General features: G+C 46.3%; 2 protein-coding genes and 1 long non-coding RNA gene across 3 annotated transcripts; 1 reads left to right on the top strand and 2 right to left on the bottom strand.

Moving 5' to 3' along the window:
* Positions 1 to 5,024: 5,024 nt before the first annotated feature.
* LOC123182899 (ethylene-responsive transcription factor ERF109) lies at positions 5,025 to 6,167 on the top strand. The gene is made up of 2 exons (XM_044595569.1): positions 5,025 to 5,970; positions 6,002 to 6,167. The coding sequence occupies exon 1, from the start codon at positions 5,148 to 5,150 to the stop codon at positions 5,949 to 5,951; it is 804 nt and encodes a 267-aa protein (XP_044451504.1). The 5' UTR covers positions 5,025 to 5,147; the 3' UTR covers positions 5,952 to 5,970; positions 6,002 to 6,167.
* Positions 6,168 to 6,369: 202 nt separating this feature from the next.
* Positions 6,370 to 8,294, bottom strand: LOC123182900 (uncharacterized). Its single transcript, XR_006492365.1, has 2 exons — positions 7,728 to 8,294; positions 6,370 to 6,868 (listed from the first exon to the last, which is right to left on the bottom strand). It is a non-coding gene; the product is annotated as an uncharacterized lncRNA (long non-coding RNA).
* Positions 8,295 to 15,623: 7,329 nt separating this feature from the next.
* On the bottom strand, positions 15,624 to 16,767 carry LOC123174943 (ethylene-responsive transcription factor ERF109). The gene has a single exon (XM_044590118.1). The coding sequence runs from the start codon at positions 16,664 to 16,666 to the stop codon at positions 15,866 to 15,868; it is 801 nt and encodes a 266-aa protein (XP_044446053.1). The 5' UTR covers positions 16,667 to 16,767; the 3' UTR covers positions 15,624 to 15,865.
* Between the last annotated feature and the right edge of the window lie 520 nt (positions 16,768 to 17,287).

Here is a 17,287-nt window from a genome sequence, read left to right as displayed (position 1 = left end):
CGCTTCGCTTCTATTTTCTTTCACCAAAATAACTGCCATGGCCAATATCATAAAGCTTGCATGTGCGGAAAAAAAAATCATAATGCTTGCCCACTACTGACAAGAGATTTTTCTAACTTGAATGTCTCACATTAGGGGCAGCCCATCACGTAGATCTGATCTCGACCGTCACGCCGGCAATATTAAGAACCAGATCATATAACCACATTCAATGAAATAACTGAAATTCGATGAAATTTTGGAATAAGAGATAAATAAACAATTCTATCCACTTTTCTTAAGTATAAGTAAGGGATAGGTACTTATTCCCGAGAACGCACAAGCACTTGACCGAAGGGGACCAACGATTCTACTCCTCCACCGAAAGCAAGGGATGTCGTGAACGGTGGGAGGTCAAAGAAAGAGAATTGACCTATGAATATAGTGATCCATTTTTTTTGGTAAAGAGGAACTTGTCATTTTGAATTCTTGGGCTCTGGTTTGAAATTCAGCAAATTTCGTTAATATAAACATGTAACTGGAAGGTTTCCGAAATGTTGTAGGATAAAACTTTTTTTCCATAAAAAAATACAATGTACCATTTACACATAACTAGTGTCGTGCCCGTTAGCCGGCACGTCATTAATAGTAGGTATTTTGGTAAATTACCAGTGGCGTGCGGTTTTGGCCTGGCGCCACTAATACCTTAAACCTATAAGGGTTTCTCTACTGGTGGTCTCTTAATGTTTGTCGGTTGTCTCACTTGGATATCGCTCTTCCAAAAATCTGACGCAAGTTCGGAGATTTTAGTTGCAAGTAACTTGTATGAATTTCAATTTGGATTCAGTCGATTTCATTTGTGAAGAAAGATGGAGGCGCGGCTGGAGCAGCGAGTCCGACACCAACGGCGCTGGGGCGAGCATACTTGAGGTCTAGAGACGCCGGCAAGGCCTCAACTAAGAAAGAAAAAAAGCTACATTTGATATGATATTGACAATTATTGTTCTGTTCTAGTTATGATGGGTTTAAGTGAACACTGATTGAAAGAAAATAAATTGTCTGCTTTAAAAATGTTTCCTATAAGAAGAAAGTTATCTTTAGCTGGTGAAAATTATGTAACTAACCATGAAGACATACGAAAGCAGAATTATATTGTCATGCAGCTAAAATGTATCATAATTTGAGAACTCGGAATAAGTGGCACTTCCTATAACCTATTATTGTAGTGCTAGTAAACTATATGGGTTTCATTTTTTAGCCAAATCTTGAAAAAATGACAATATCTGAAAAGGCAAGCTTCTTAATAACAACACATAAATGCCACAAATACATACTGAATGTGACATACTAAAATGGGAAGAAGGACTTAGTACATGTTGCCTTCTTCAATTCATCTTATAAATTAGAGATTAGAAGAAACAAAGAAGATCAATTGTGTTTTACCATTCAGGATACAATTATCAGTGCTTGAAAGCTATAGAGGTAGATGATATGGGGCAAGAGCTAGCTCTCCACACCTATCCAAATGCTCTTTTATCTGTAGATCTTTCATGGTTAAACTGAATTTCATGCTCCTGTCTATAGTTTGTTGCAGTTTGACTGCTATTACAACAATCAGATTACACGATGTTGAGTGGTGTTATCGAGTCAAAACAGAATGACATTTAGCTCGACAAACTGAATCTTTTGAGAAACATTCTATGAACAGATGTACTATGAAGCAATGGATAGACTCAAGAAAGAAATAGTTATTTTTCTTGGTTAAGATACTTGTTGTTTTGCAGATATTCATAGGAAACATGAAAAATAGCCTCTAAGTGATAATGAATTGTGTGCTAGAATTCATCTTCAGGAAATGAATATTTCATCTTCAATCATTGTATACTTACCAAGCGAAGATGCATAATTTTGTCAATCAAAAAAATAGATGTGGTAACTAAGCATCATCAGTATACGTGGCAACTGCAAATAGGTGAGTATGATATGATGTTACCTGAAAGGAAAAACTTTGAGAAAACAGGAGTCTGGCTTGGACCTTATTGAGGAATCAATTCTTCCTTAAGATGTAAAGCACATACACTCTCCCTTTTTAAATCCAAATATTCAGAAGCAGCAAAAAATATCATTTATGTACTAGAAGAAAGAAGTGTAAGAATTTGACTATTGGAGCTTGAAGGTAATCTACCATTCATGCATGAAGGTCATCCAAGCAAATTATTATCCAACAAAATGTAGCTATCATCAACCATCATTGTTATTCACACAAAAAATCAACTATCATTCTTAACCCTATTATTTCTTAACAAATCTCCCATATTCCCAGCATAAAGAAAAACAACCATCATTCGGATGCTCTTTACTTGGAACAATTTCTTATTTTCTTATAATACTGATTTGTTTCCCTTTAAAAATTTATACAACTCTTGGTTTATATTACATTATTACAGAGCAAAGCAAAAAAAAAGAGTTTCAGCACGCGGCCAAGAAATTTCATATGTCAATCAATGGTACTAATATCTTCATTACAAAAAGTGTAGATGCCAGATAATTAGCACATCTTAGTCAACTGAACACACATCTTGAGTGTTAAATCGTATGGTTGCAGTAACAAAATGGTACTTTCTTCATGCGAGACTAACATCCCTCCAATGACAACAACAACGGAAAGGAAATATATCTTCGTTTCTTTGCAAGATTGAATAGGACCAAACCATATCTTTTTGGGTCAAAATCGCACTCCATTCGTCCACCAAGTAAACAACTGTTGCACCACACAACTATGCGCAATGGACTAATCGCGGATTTCGTAAAGAGGAAGAAAGAAGGACATATCTGGTCAGATTGGAGAGGAAGAGTGGTGAGGACTTACGCTATTATCTCAGAGTGCAGGCCTCTCTACTCTTGCCTCTCCCACGAGATAGCATTGCCATCCTCCATTAATCGCATTCGACGCCAATCAATTCCAACTATTGTAGTGCATAACTAGAGACCTAGCGACAACGGCAAGAAGAGAAGGCGACATCGGCAAGGTGGAATCTGGGTCAAACTGGTCGATTGGATCCGGTGGGATCTGCATGTATAGGAAGCAAAGCAGGTGGATATATATCCACATTAGGAAACATAAGAAACTTAGACATGCTAGAATTATGATGCTTGCAACATTTGCCGTTGGACCCAAACTCTTGTCCATGAAAGTTTCTTACGTTCCACGTCCTATATCTCAAACAATTCCTTCCCAACTTCCTTTTCTCCAAAGCCGGAGAACGCCATGCAACTGGGGCACAACACAAACATGCTCATGACTTAACCCTAGGTTGGGAATTCAGATCAAATCATATGCATGGTAGTTTATGGGTAAAAGAGATGAAACGTGTACACATTGTAGTTTTATAGGAGTAAAATAGATGAAATGTTTTTCCTACAATGGCATTTATAGGTTATTTCTCTCAACTTCAATGTCAAAAGGCCATTGGTAAAATGTAATCGTTATTATTTTATACTGTGTTAAACAGATGGCCAGATGTTTCTCTTATTATGGGATTTTCTAACTATTCAATCTATATTTGACCATATTGTTCATATAGTGTATAATAGACTAGTCATTAATGTGCCGCCGTGGGGTTCGTCACTTGTTCCGAGTTTCCCTTCTAAGACCTATTCGTGTGTTAACTGTGACAAGAGGATGGCACAAGGCGTTTTGGAAGTTATACTTTTATCTTGGCGCCTACCGGATTGGTTTACCTCTTTCTTCATCTGTAACATGATATAGGGCGGCTCGCGGAAAGAAAAATAGGTCGTTCAAAAGAGAAAATACGTTATGCCAATTGACCATACCATTGAGCATTCACATGAATGTTCTCAGTGTATTACACGAATTCGAGAGTGTTCACAATTCCGAACAAATAATGCTACACTACCCAATCTCCAACAACCCATCCGATAACATTGCCGCAGGACGCCAATACATCCGATAACATTGCCACAGTATAAGTCAAAGACAAACCCGCTCGGAACACGTCAGCCGAGTCGACAACCCCGCTGCACCAATGAACACATAACTGCCACCCATGTCAGGATAAACTACTTCGCAAGCACCTTGTGCCAAGAAGAAAGGAAAAAAATACCACTCCTCAAGTCTATTTACGGTGGTGGTAATTAAAAGTGTAATTAGTGTGCGGATGATCATATGGTCCAACTTTAAATCGTGAAGGATGAAAAAAAGTCAGATGGCATAGAATAATTGGACGGAACATAACCCGTGTTTTTTTATATTGGTATATACTACTACCTCAGTTCAAAATTAAGTGTCGCTGAAATGAGTGTATCTAGAAGTCAACTCATTTTGAAGTTTCGCAGAAATGAGTATATGTAGAAGTCAACTCATTTTGAGCGAGGGAGTAGATAATAAGTGATTATCAACTTCCGGAGAGAAGTCAACGGCAGAAAATGAAATTCAAAGCCATCTAGAATAACTTCCCCGTCAGAAAAAAAAAGAGTCTAAATAACCAGAACGGTACCACACTTGCAGACAAACGCCAACAAAACCAGCTACTGTGCGCCTGCCGACCTCCCTCGCGGCCACGTCGGAGGGCAAACCAAAACCACCTGAACCAACCAGCCAACCAGCCGTCCGCTTGACCCCGTTCTGACCCTTTCAACGGAAAGACGGACCTCCACCCCACTCCCAGTCTCCCACGATTCCACTAGCGTCACCACCGGCGTCACCCTCACCGGTCACGTCCACACGCTGACGCCGTCGGCTGTCCCGCCCCGGGAGGGAGGGCAACACCGGAAATAAACAACCCAACCAACCAACCCAAACCCGAGGGCGAGGCCCCGAAAACGCGCACGTTTCGCACGCGAACCCCGTTAGCCTTAACCAGCGGGTTTGTTTAGCCGGCTAGCTGTCCCCGACCGGTGCGATCCAACAAAAAGGGAAGGGGATTTCCGCAGGCAGAAAGGGGAAGAGCGCACGGACGAGCGCGCTGCTCTGCATGCGCCGCGTGCCCTGCGACGTCAGCCTCGTATATAACCCTCGCCCCCGCCTCCCCTGTTCCCGCTCACTCCAAACCACCTGAACTCACCACACTACAGCAGCTCTCAACCTCAAGTCACCGCCACCACCAAGAACACCACAAGAACACAAGAGCACGCAGAGACCGACACGCATGACCTTCAGCGTCTCGGCGGCGATGGAGGGGGGCCACGAGTACATGATCCGCTTCGACGGCCACTTCGACGACCCGTCGCCCAGCACTGCCACCGCCGAGCCGCCGCCAGCGCCGCCGCAGCCGTTCGCGGGCAGGGCGATCTCGCCGGAGCAGGAGCACAGCGCCATGGTCGCCGCGCTGCTGCACGTCATCTCCGGGTACACCACGCCGCCGCCGGACTTCTTCCCGGCGGCCGCGAGCAAGGAGGTGTGCCCGGCGTGCAGGGTGGACGGCTGCCTCGGCTGCGAGTTCTTCGGAGCGGAGGCAGGGACAGGGCCGGTCGCGGCGGCATTGGACGCGCCGAAGGTGACTGCGGCGACGGCGGGCGGGCCGCAGAGGCGGCGAAGGAACAAGAAGAACAAGTACCGGGGCGTCAGGCAGCGCCCGTGGGGCAAGTGGGCAGCGGAGATCCGCGACCCGCGCCGCGCCGTGCGGGTGTGGCTCGGGACCTTCGACACCGCCGAGGACGCCGCCAGGGCCTACGACCGCGCCGCCATCGAGTTCCGCGGCCCGCGCGCCAAGCTCAATTTCCCCTTCCCCGAGCAGCAGCAGCAGCTGGGCGACGGGAATGCCGCCGCGGCCAAGTCCGGCACGTGCTCGCCCTCGCCCCGCAGCGCCGACGTCGATGTCCGGGTCCCGCAGGCGTGGCAGCAGAACGGCGGGCAGGAAACAGGGGATCAGCTCTGGGACGGCCTGCAGGACCTGATGAAGCTAGACGAGAGCGAGCTCTGGTTCCCGCCATCTGGAAATTCGTGGGACTGAACTGAACCTGCTTGATTAGATCCTAGCCGTTGGAGATCCTAAAAAAAAAGATCCTAGCCGTTGGAGTGAGTGGACAAGACCATTTCACTTTTTTTTCTCTTCCATTTTACCTCTGTTGCATTATTTGGGCAAAACAGAGTCTGTGAATTATAAGTAGGACTGTATGAAGATTGAAGAGTATACATATTAACAAGGCAGTTTTGGGTTTGTGCTTCACTTTTTGAATTCAGAGATGGACCAACAAACCATCTTCGTTTTTACTCTTTGTTCCTTTATTAGAAGATATATAAACCAACTATATGAAAATAAAAATCAAATCATGTACATTTATGAACTGATTTCAGAAAGTAGGGAAGGTTCAGCTTACATTGTTGTAAAATGTAGAGAGAATAAGTTTTGTGACTTGACATCCACCATGTACAAACATTGATAAAACATAATTAAAGGGATTTTCTCCTGTGGTACATCACTCTCCATCACTTGGCTAACACTTTTTTCTTGCTGGATAACAGATTGCATAACTGGATCGATAGTTTACAAGTATCTGGCAAATGAAAAGCTACATTGGTCATTTACTAGTAAGCCACCGGTAGCCCATTGATATGGAACAACAAAGTGATACGTATAGAGACGTTGGTCGAAGTGTTGTTCTATTCCGTTGTATATGCCGAGCACGATATCACAAGTTCACAACAGAAGCAAATATACTCCGCTTGCTTTCCTCCTCTCGGCAACCATACCCTTTGATTTCCTTCGTCCATTAGGTGTGTCTTTTCCATCTACGTTCATGCGGGAAAACAAAGTGTTCCCGACCCCCTGTCGTCCTTTCTCTGCGCTACCCTTGGCTCCATCCGCTGTCTCCCTAGCCTGCTCAGCACGGCTATGTCGTGGCACATGGCAATCTTCTTCCTGATGGTCTAAATAAAATAAAATACTAGCATTAGATAGAAGTGTATTACTACTCAAAATTTGTACACAAACTTGGCTTAAAAAAAACAAATACAAGACATGAGAACTAAATGTATTATCTGGACAGGAATAGATCGAAAACAATTACTTCCTCACAGTTAGTATAATGCAACAAGGACACATTGATACTAGCAGCAGTGTACTAAACATATACGACTAACTACTAAGCAGAAACTATAGACAAGCAAGCCCTCAAAGAACCATATTTGTAGCAACCAGTGGCGATTGAACCCCTCCAGCTCCCATAACAAGTAAAAGTGGCGCTGGCACAACTGTAGATCGCAAGGATTCGATAAAACTGGCTCGAAAATTTGGCCAAGTTTGTATTTAATAAAGAGTTGCTACCCCGGAGTTCAGACTTCACCATAATCTCTACTTACCTATTAACCATTCAGGAATCCAATTACTACCGGTATGTATTATCTCAAATAAAGGATCAACAGATTGCAAGATAACATTTGGTGAGAGAACAACCAACCAATTACACCAATAAGTACTGGTGAAACATTGCTGCATTGCCAAGAGGTATTAATTGGATCCCCATATCCTAGTCATCACCAGCAGCCAGGGTAGAGGAATGAATTACACTAAAAAAACTGGCATGGGATCAGATGGTGTGACAGGCAGTATCGTGAACCAACAAAAATATCTTATTCTGTTCAAGCATGCATCTTGAGTAGAACATGGTGAGGCTCAAAAGGATGTTAAGATGGCCTTCCCACAGATTATTTCATTGTAAACAAACAGACCAAACAAGATACACACACTGAAACAGAGTATAAGAAAAACAGAATTTGGTGGAATCACCTTCAGCTGCTGTTCTCCTTGTAGCAAGGGTCGCGCCTCCTGCTGCTACTCCCAGTTTTGATGATGGCGTCGTCTTCGCCATCTCTCCGGTGAGGCTGTACGTGCGTGTCTTGGGCTCTTGGCCGATTGCCGTCAGAGCACCGCGAGGAAGAACCAGAGGATGGAGCTGCCTCGGCCCTCAATCAGTCATCAAACCGCGAGTGCGTGCGGCGGCAGATGACCTGGGTACAGCAGCAACCGCGATGAGCCGTGGCAGCCTGGCAGGAGAGCAGAGGGAGAGGATATCGCCGCCTCGCTGGTATTCCGTGCGGTATTCTCCTCCACCTCCTCGCCTCCCGGGGAGGAGGCCGGAAGACGGCGGCGGCCATAGCTTCCGCGGCGGCGCTGATCTGAGGGCAGCAGGGGGGAGGGAGAAGGGGAGTCCCCTTCGCGCGTGTCCCGGCGCCTGGCAGGAGTAGGAGCAGCGGGCGCGCCGCCGGGGATGGACGGAGGGGAATCCAGCCGAGAGAAGGGGATCGGGAGGAAGACGAGAGGAAATGAGACAGGGGTAGGATCGACTTGCGCAGGGCCCAGCTGTCAGAGAGCAGATTGTCAAAGTGTAAAGAAATTAGGGGCAAATGATAATGATAGTGAGGGGCAAAGTGTCAATATTCAAGGAAAAGGATGGTTAAATATCTATTTTTCTTGCGAGTACGCTTGAGAGCATATCATTGCGTTGATAGAGGAGAGCAAGTACAAGGTAGCAGAACTGGCTCCTCTACCGTGGTGAATGCACGGTAGGGTGCTACAGTATCCTACCTTTGAGCCACCTATCAGCCTTCAGATCTAGTATGAATGGCTCAGATTTCTTGCTACAGAACATAAATAGTATACATGCTACGGTGCGAAAATAGTACATCTTGCTACATGGTTCAAACAGTAAACCCCACTACAGTGTAACCTGTCGTGCCTTACGCGTTTTGCATTGCACGGGGTACTGTAGCACCCTGTCGTGCCTTGTGCACAGCAGAGGAGCCGGTTCCAGCACTCTAGCCACGTACACCAGAAGACGCATGGCTAAATATCTATTTCCTTTCTTGGATGCCCTCCCATCCTCATCCTCATGCATAGCAACATCATGCCATCGGTGAAAACTTGATAGTATTTCTTCTTCGCCCTCCATCTTAGTGATATTGTGTGTGTCTCATATCCGCGCTCATGTACCATTGACACCACTCTAGAGCCATCCTCTGTAAGTAGAATGATGATAGTAGAATTGAGATGTAATGGAGTCTGTAGATCAACCCATTAGGGCTTCGGTCCAAATAATTATCTTGAGTGGAATTGTTAAGGCAAACATGATTTACTTTGAGTAAATTTGTAATCCTTCGGCACGCGTTATCGTGGCCAATGGGCACAATGAATCTGGTGATTCGCACGTAGATCAGGTCCCGACAAGCAAGGTGGTGTGCTCTTCACAGCATGAGTTGCCACTAAGGGATGACATGTCTTGGTGATCGGTGGTCGATTACGAAGGTGCACAACTTTCTCAACTTCGACAAACGCAATGCTCTAATTCGGGTGTTCTAGATATGTTGGCCTTTTTCCTCGAGAGCAAGGGTTCTGGGCGAAAAGTGTTACCCCAACCCTGGGCCGAGGCCGCTGGTGGCGGAGTCTTTGGGCATCGTTTCCCTTCCAGGTATCCTTGGGAACTTTGTTTCTTTGTATGTGAATAGCTTGGTTTCTTGGGTGAAAACCTAATCTCCGGGTTTCAAAGCAGGCAACGTCGACATCCACATCGTTTGCCTTGAGAGGGCGGTCTCTCACTTTAGTTAATGAAAGTAAAGCTTTTTACTCTAATTTTTAAAAGTAAATGTGTTGGCTCTGCAATGGTATATGGTAGTACATTGGGCACGTAAACACAAAAAAGATATTTGGATGGAATAATGAATAACTATCGGTTGTTTGTTCGACCACTATATTTATGTAGTGAGATTATGAGATCATTCATGTGAATGCTCAATAAATAAATAGTATTAAATTACCATATAGTATATCCATTTTCGAGCAACCCGGCCCATTTCCTATTTCGGATGGAGAAGGAGGTAAATAATCCGACTAGCGGGAGATGCTATCTAAGGAACTACTGTGGAAGAAAGTGATCCTAGCTCACTTGGTTAGGGAATATGATGTACAACCCAACCATCTCAAATTCGAGACTTCAGGGATGCGGATTTAAGTTATTTCAATAAAAAACGATGTGGGGCCTCCCTTATCGATTGCCTTTTAAAAAATGAACTATTGTGGACCGAGTGGCGAGCTGAACATATTCTACTATTCATATTATATCTGGCAAATAGAAAATAGTTAGGTTTTATCTTTGTGGAGAACAATGGAGCTTTATTGCTTAAATACAATGTGTTTGCAAATCCTTTTTTCGAAGCTCAACAATGTAGATCTAAGCCGCCAATTGCCACACCATACAGACAATCCGCACAATTAAAGTAGCTAACTCATGAGCAACCAACTTATACTCTCTACTCTTCTTCTACAGAAAACTTATACTCTCTTGACACTTGAACACATTAAGCTCGGTCATGAGCCTCGGGATAGCAACTCGGAAAAAGTGACTGAACCAAGAGCAATCATCTTCTTTGAAGTGTAAAGCGGTTTGTTACATTGTATAGTTCCCATGGGAATAAGGTTTATGGTACCAATATTTTTCGTAACCTTGAACACACATGTTTACATAGAAGGTGGCGTGGAAGATGTTGAATATGAAAAAAATAAACCCTAAAACCATGGAACTTCAAATATCCTGTACAAAAAGGGTAACTTATAGCCCCGCAAAAAAAAGAGGGTACCTTATAGTGGTAGGGAAACAATCGTACAAGCGTAGGGGAGTAAAAAGGATAAAGAGGTAAAAGTAAGAAAAATAATCTGCACGAATAGTTACTAGCATGACTGGTTACTAGGGCACCAAAAGAATGAGAACCATCAACCTCGCTAGCATGAGTATTTGACAAAAAATACCACATTAGGGGTTACCGTCCCACAGAACTACCACTTTAAAAAAAGTGACTGATAACTACCAATTTTTTTTAATTTTGTGACTAAAAACTACCACTTTTGAAAAATGACCAGTTTAGATGATTTAAACACGTTTATGACATGCGGGACCCACCCATCAGGGCTGACGTGGCGGCAAAGTCAATTCTGTTTATTTTGACCGTTATTACACCGTCACCCTAAACGCTGTTATGACATATGGGACCCACCGGTCAGGACTATCTTCTTCTTCTTCCTCCACTTCTCTCTATTTGGCATTTCAACAAACACCTCCTGTGCATCGCGGACGGACAGCTGCAGCAAGGTGACGGTGGCGATGGACTCGGCGTTGAGCTTGGATGATGGCAGGCTGACGATGGGGCGGCCCTTGAGCACGACCTCGACAGCGGCCTGGCACGCCTCCTACTGGCCGGACCAGAGCAGGCCGACGGAGCCGTACACGGGGTTGACCATCCAGCCGCACACCTCGTAGAGCAGCAAGTGGAAGAGCGCCGGGCGGAGGCCGGCGTCGGGGCTGGCGGCGAGCAGGTTGAGCAGCTCGACGCGGCCGTAGAACTTGGCGAGGAAGACGGTGGCGTTGGCCTGCGCGTCGGGGCTCCGGATCCAGTCCAGGCAGGGGCGGATGGTGCAGCCCTCAAGCTCGTCGCCGACCAGATCCGCTGCCTCGCGTCCGCCGCCTCGCCGGAGTTCCCTTCGGTCGCCCCTCATCTCCGCCTCCCGTGGTTGGTGCCTAGCGCCGTCGCCCGCTCGTCTTGGTGCGCGAAGAGAGAAAGGAGGAGGAGGAAGAAGATTGATGCTGACAGGTGGGCCCCAGTTGTAATAACAGTCAACATAACGGTCAAAATAAACGGAGTTGACTTTGCCGCCACATCAGCTCTGACGGGTGGGCCCTGCATGTCATAAACGCGTTTAAATCGTCTAAACTGATCATTTTTAAAAAAATGATAGTTTTTAGTCACAAAATTAGAAAAATTTGGTAGTTATCAGTCACTTTTTTGAAAGTGGTAGTTCTGTGAGACGGTAACCCCTAATGTGGTAGTTTTTTGTCAAATACTCTCGCCAGCATCTCACTGTCGACAAACGAAAACCTTGCTAAGATCATGCAAGCTGTCTACCCCCGGCTGCTAAGCATAGACGCTATCACATACACGTTTTTTTACACCAAAAGAATGAGAATCATGTTGGGCAATACGATACCGAAAAAAGAAATCGATTGTAAGTGTTCCCATCATGGGGTCCATCTTCGAAAAGAATCCAACGGTGCGTAGTACTGTACTACTAGCCGATGTGCTTCGGAGCGTAGGTGACTCGCTCTCGCCGGCGAGACGCCCGGGGTGAAAGCGACGCTGACAGATCGGAGACAGCTCTCCCCGATGGATGGATAGTTTTAATTTTATTCTTCGGTCCACGTCAAAATGTGAGAAACTCCTTGCGTTGAAGTAACAGCTGGTATGTCAATGGGATCCTGCCTCCAAAACTTCAGCCATGTCGGACTCCGGTCCCAACGGAACAGCCGAGGAGAAAGACGCTGCCTTGACGTCGCGGCAAACTCACGTCGACCCGCCGTGGACCACCCAAACCGACGTGGACGGCTGGCGCCGGTGTTCACCGTGCAGCGAGCGCTGGACCAGCTCTCATGCGCCCATCAATTTTGTCACTCGCTCAGCACGCCACAGACTACACCAACACACGATGCTCTGCACTAATAACCACACACTTGCCTTTCACATTGGCTCTCGTCCTCCGCCTTTTTTTTTTTTGGCGTTGCAAAGCCTCTGTCTCTATCGAAGAATTCGAGATCCCTCTTTTCTCCCTGTACAGTTGTGGGCAAGTAGAATGATGCAACAAACACACTTTTGTATATACTTCGACTTTGTATACGCACTGATTTTTTCACCAACTTTATCGGACATTGTAATTTCGCTGCCAAAATCACTGTTTTGACCCTTTTGTAACTTTAGCACAAAATGAATCTCGTTCAAAACTTTAGGCCGGTCTAGCCTTTTTTAGAAACGATTAACATTCTGACATTTCTGCTACACTATGCAACGTCAGGGACTTTGGCATCGCGGCCCCTGAGCCACCATCGGCAACCACTGCACGGGGAGAAACGCCAGATACTATGGTGTTGCCAAAATATGAAATGCCATGAACTTCAGTGTTTCTTAGTGACCAGCAACGCCGAGTACTTTGGGTTTTCAAAAGAAGGTTCTGATCACGCTAAAATTTCTAGCGAGGTTCATTTTTGTGCTAAAGTTGCCTCAAAGGGTCAAACGATGATTTTGGCCTAATTTTGCAATGTGGTCATATTCTCATGAAATTGTATGACATGTCTTACATAAGCACAACCTGATAATAAATACGATTGTTGAAGGATTACTAGGGCTGCTTATTTTTCGATGGATCGGCGTTGGCGACAATCTATAATAAAGAACAAAGCATCAAAAGGCTTCGAATAAAGCCACCTCCTTCACCTCCTCATTAATGGGCACTTGAGGAGATGATTCCTAAGGCTTTGGATCCCGTTTGGCACGGGCATCGCCAAGATATGATAGAATGCATTTGGTGCCCTTTGCGCAGGCCAGACACTGGAAGAGTTTTAGAAGGACAACAATAAGAAACAAAGCATCAACATGCAAATGCCGATGGAGAAGCATGACAAGAGAGCGGTGGAATAAGAGATCAATCTTCTACGCATGAAACAAGAGATGGCGGTTGTACATAAGAAACGCTAGATAAAAGCCATGACGTTTAGAGAGAAGACATGAAACTGCCAAATGCCAAAGGAAACAGGGAGGAAAGAAAAATATTGGTTAAGCAAGGTATACTCCCCATTCTGTCGCACATAGTTATGTGCGGCTCAACTACATAGTTACATTGTCAGAGAGATGGGCAAACTTTGATCTGGCTGACTCTGTTAGCATTGCCAAATCTTCTTAATTTTGGCAAGTGTCACGACAAAGCATACTATACAACTGGCACGATGATGATTTTTTGAGGGAAATGTTATTGTCCTGAAGTTTCCTGTGTGGGCATGGCAAAACAAATGTTTTTTTATGGCAATTTATGTCATCGTAAGGAAGGAAAATCTTTTTGCGAAGGTACAACAAAAGACAATTTTTCTCATAACAGCAAAAGGCGCCTTTTTTAACACATGATTGCACCATACCAAAGATTAGTCGGGTAGACATGAACATAGTAATCATACGTTTTTTGTATCCTTCGAGTAGGTCTCTAGGGCTAGTGTCGGCTAACCTACTCGAGAAGCAGTGGTGGACCTGATCCTTGTGGGGGGCACTTATCCCCCGCGCCTTTCCGCCGCTGAAGGACCAGTCTAACGATGACGATGATGACGACATGGACTGCGACAAAGGTGCCACCGTCCAGGCCGGCGAGACTTACGATGTCACCGTCCGGCGTCCGGTTTATAGGAAATACTAGCAAGATGCCCATGCGTTGCATGGAACATCAAGATGCATTTGTATGAGTAGTTCATCTTGTGCGAGAAAAGGATGGACGAGGGAAGGCCTTATTTGCAAATGTGGAGAGGGGTGTGTGTATCTTTTTGCAAAATTGTCGTAGTTTCCTTCCTATCCGTCGGATATAAATCGGATGGCCTATATTGCAGGATGGCAGGCACACCATCATCACCAACTCTGTTTTTTATAAGAGTAGAGATATCGAAATTATGTTTGTTTGCATGAATTTCATCGTGTTTGCATGAGTTTTATCCAAATCTATCCGAATCTAATTGTAATGCTGGCGGAGGTTTACGACAAGCGTTGGATGGTCGGCTTCTCAGTCACTGCCCGCAGACAAATATTATGTCTGTTTTGGGGGCCGGGGTCGGAGATGCCCTCAGTCTTATTATTAAAGTTTGTCTGGGTTTACCTCAAATAATGTAAAAATCTACAGTACCAAATCAATATCTCCAAGACATGCACTTTGATGTTTTTATAATTTTCTAATAACTAGATTCATGTAAAATACTTCCGACAACTCTACCATTTTCAAATGCCTACCTGATTATCCCGCATGTCCGAATAAACTCGATGTTATCTACAATTACATTCAAAGAGAGTAGAAATGGTCCATGTAACTAAGAGAAGACCTCGTGGCCGTCGACACGAGGTAGAATCTTTGCAAGGTTCGTATCTAAGCTAATTCAACATTTGCTTCATGACGTTGGCGTCAACATGTTTTGTCCGGCAAATAGACATGAAAGAGTAATTCTACACATACTGATGGCTTACAGGCTTATTAGGAATGAATGGTTGGGATTTAATTTAGGGGACGGGCACACAAATGAAATTTGACCGCGGGGGTGGGGTGGGGGGTGGGGGTATAATTAGAGGAGCACACGCCATCGGTTCGTACCTTCCGTTAGGCAACACCTGTAAGTCTAAGATTATTGTCCATGGAATCTATCTCAGGTACCGTCAAGGTTTCCTATTGAAATTGATGCGTCGGCCGCATTATGTCCACCCGGCCATTTCTGTTCGAAATTACGATGCCATCGCCATTGGCTCTGTCTTGCACAAACGTTAGAGGTGCCGCGATACGTTGGCATTGTTTAAGCTCATAGCCTCCAAGATATTCGGCAACGGATTCGGTCATACGGTCATTTAAACCATGTAGCATCCAGCTAATGTTAACATTGCTTGCCAATGAACATTTATGTCATGTGGGTTTGCCTAGTCGGTGAGAGTTGCGAGTGACTCCGATTGTCATCGTCTTCATTGGCGAACCAGGATCTCAACACTAGGGTGCCATGATTTAAAATGTATGCAAATTTACACTATAAATAGTTAATTTTGTCTAAACACCATTAGAGTTCCAACAAAAAAATTGAGCAAAAGGGGTTTCCCCTGGTTTCTATTAATAGAAACCATTATAGTTCCAACAAATAAGCCCCAAATTGGATTTGTCTACATACAACATGGCAGATGAGTATGGTTGAACACAACTTTTCCATTGATCGGGTGCCTATTTATGCAGAATTACAACCGAAGCTAGGACGTGTGCTAACCACGTAGTGAGCAGGATTAGGACTGCTGATTGTCTATCTGGTACTCGCTAATAGTCTAACACTAGTAGCAGAGGGGTACCCCTGATCCTGATCGTCTCTTCCCCTCTATGTGAAATTTATCCGTGTTGTCGACCGGGAGCAGTAAGCAGAGGTCGCTCTCGTCCAGCTTCATCAAGTCCACCAAGCCGTCCCAGAGCAGGTCCCCTGTTTCGTCCTCGTCCGCGCTGCGGGGCGAAGGCGAGGGCGAGCACGCGTCTGACTTGGCCGCGGCATTGCCGCTGCCGCCTAGCTGCTGCTGCTGCTGCTCGGGGAAGGAGAAGTTGAGCTTGGCGCGCGGGCCGCGGAACTCGACGGCGGCGCGGTCGTAGGCCCTGGCGGCGTCCTCGGCCGTGTCGAAGGTCCCGAGCCACACCCGCACGGCGCGGCGCGGGTCGCGGATCTCCGCCGCCCACTTGCCCCACGGCCGCTGCCTGACGCCGCGGTACTGGTTCTTCTTGTTCCTCCGCCTCCTCTGCGGCCCGCCGGCCGCCGGCGCTCTCGGCGCGTCCGATGCCGCGACCGCGCGCCCGGCCTCCGCGCCGAAGAACTCGCACCCGAGGCACCCGTCCATCCCGCACGCCGTGCACGCCTCCTTGCGCGCCGGGAAGAAGAGGTCAGGCGCCGGCGTGGTGTACCCGGAGACGACGTGCAGCAGCGCGGCGACCATGGCGCTCTGCTCCTGCTGTGGCGAGAAAGCCCTGCCGGCGAACGGCAGGGGTGGCTCGGCGCTCGCGGCCGCGGAGCTCGGGTCCTCGAAGTGGCCGTCGAACCGGATCATGTACTCCTGGCTCGCCCCCGTCGCCGGCGAGACGCTGAAGGTCATCTGTGACTCTGTGTGTGTTCTCGCCGCCGCTGATTGCCTGATTGTGTCTTTGAGCTGAGTGATGGCTGGAGGCTGGAGGTAGCTCGGTGGTGATGGTTGTTTGAAGTGAGAGTCTGGGGAGGGAGGTAGGTATATATATGGTCCGGTCGACGTCGCAGGGGACGCGGCGCATGCAGAACAGAGGGCACCGACCATTTTGGATTTTGGATGGGGGCTAGCTCAACAACGCGTGCGAAACGTGCGCGTTCGGGGTGCCCGGGTTTGTTTTGTTTATTCCGGTATTGCCCTCCAGGGAAGGGACAGCCGAGCCGAGCCGACAGCCTGCGTGTGGACGCGATGGGATCGCCAGCGGTGACGCTAGTGGAAGAAGAAGAGAGTGGGGATCGGGATGCGATGGACCCATGGCCCATGGGGCTTGGAATCGTTACGGATAAGGTCGGTCCGTCAGTCCGTTCGTTGAAAGGGTCAAAGAGACGGTTCTCAGATGGTTTTGCTCGCCTCACGTGGCCCGAGGTCGGCTGATGATGCACCCTACTAGTAGCTCGATTGCTTGTTGTGTTTTCCTTTTTTTTCGACAAGACAAAAGGCTATTTATTAAGTATAGAATAAAACATTAGAAAA

Source organism: Triticum aestivum, chromosome 1D (assembly GCF_018294505.1).
Source record: "Triticum aestivum cultivar Chinese Spring chromosome 1D, IWGSC CS RefSeq v2.1, whole genome shotgun sequence".
Classification (NCBI taxonomy): domain Eukaryota; kingdom Viridiplantae; phylum Streptophyta; class Magnoliopsida; order Poales; family Poaceae; genus Triticum; species Triticum aestivum.
The sequence above is the reverse complement of the archived record's forward strand: the minus strand, read 5'-3'. Positions and strand labels throughout refer to the sequence as shown.

Excerpts from the sequence above, each read along its gene's own strand:
- LOC123182899 (XM_044595569.1), top strand. The coding sequence starts at position 5,148 with ATGACCTTCAGCGTCTCGGCGGCGATGGAGGGGGGCCACGAGTACATG.
- LOC123174943 (XM_044590118.1), bottom strand. The coding sequence starts at position 16,666 with ATGACCTTCAGCGTCTCGCCGGCGACGGGGGCGAGCCAGGAGTACATG.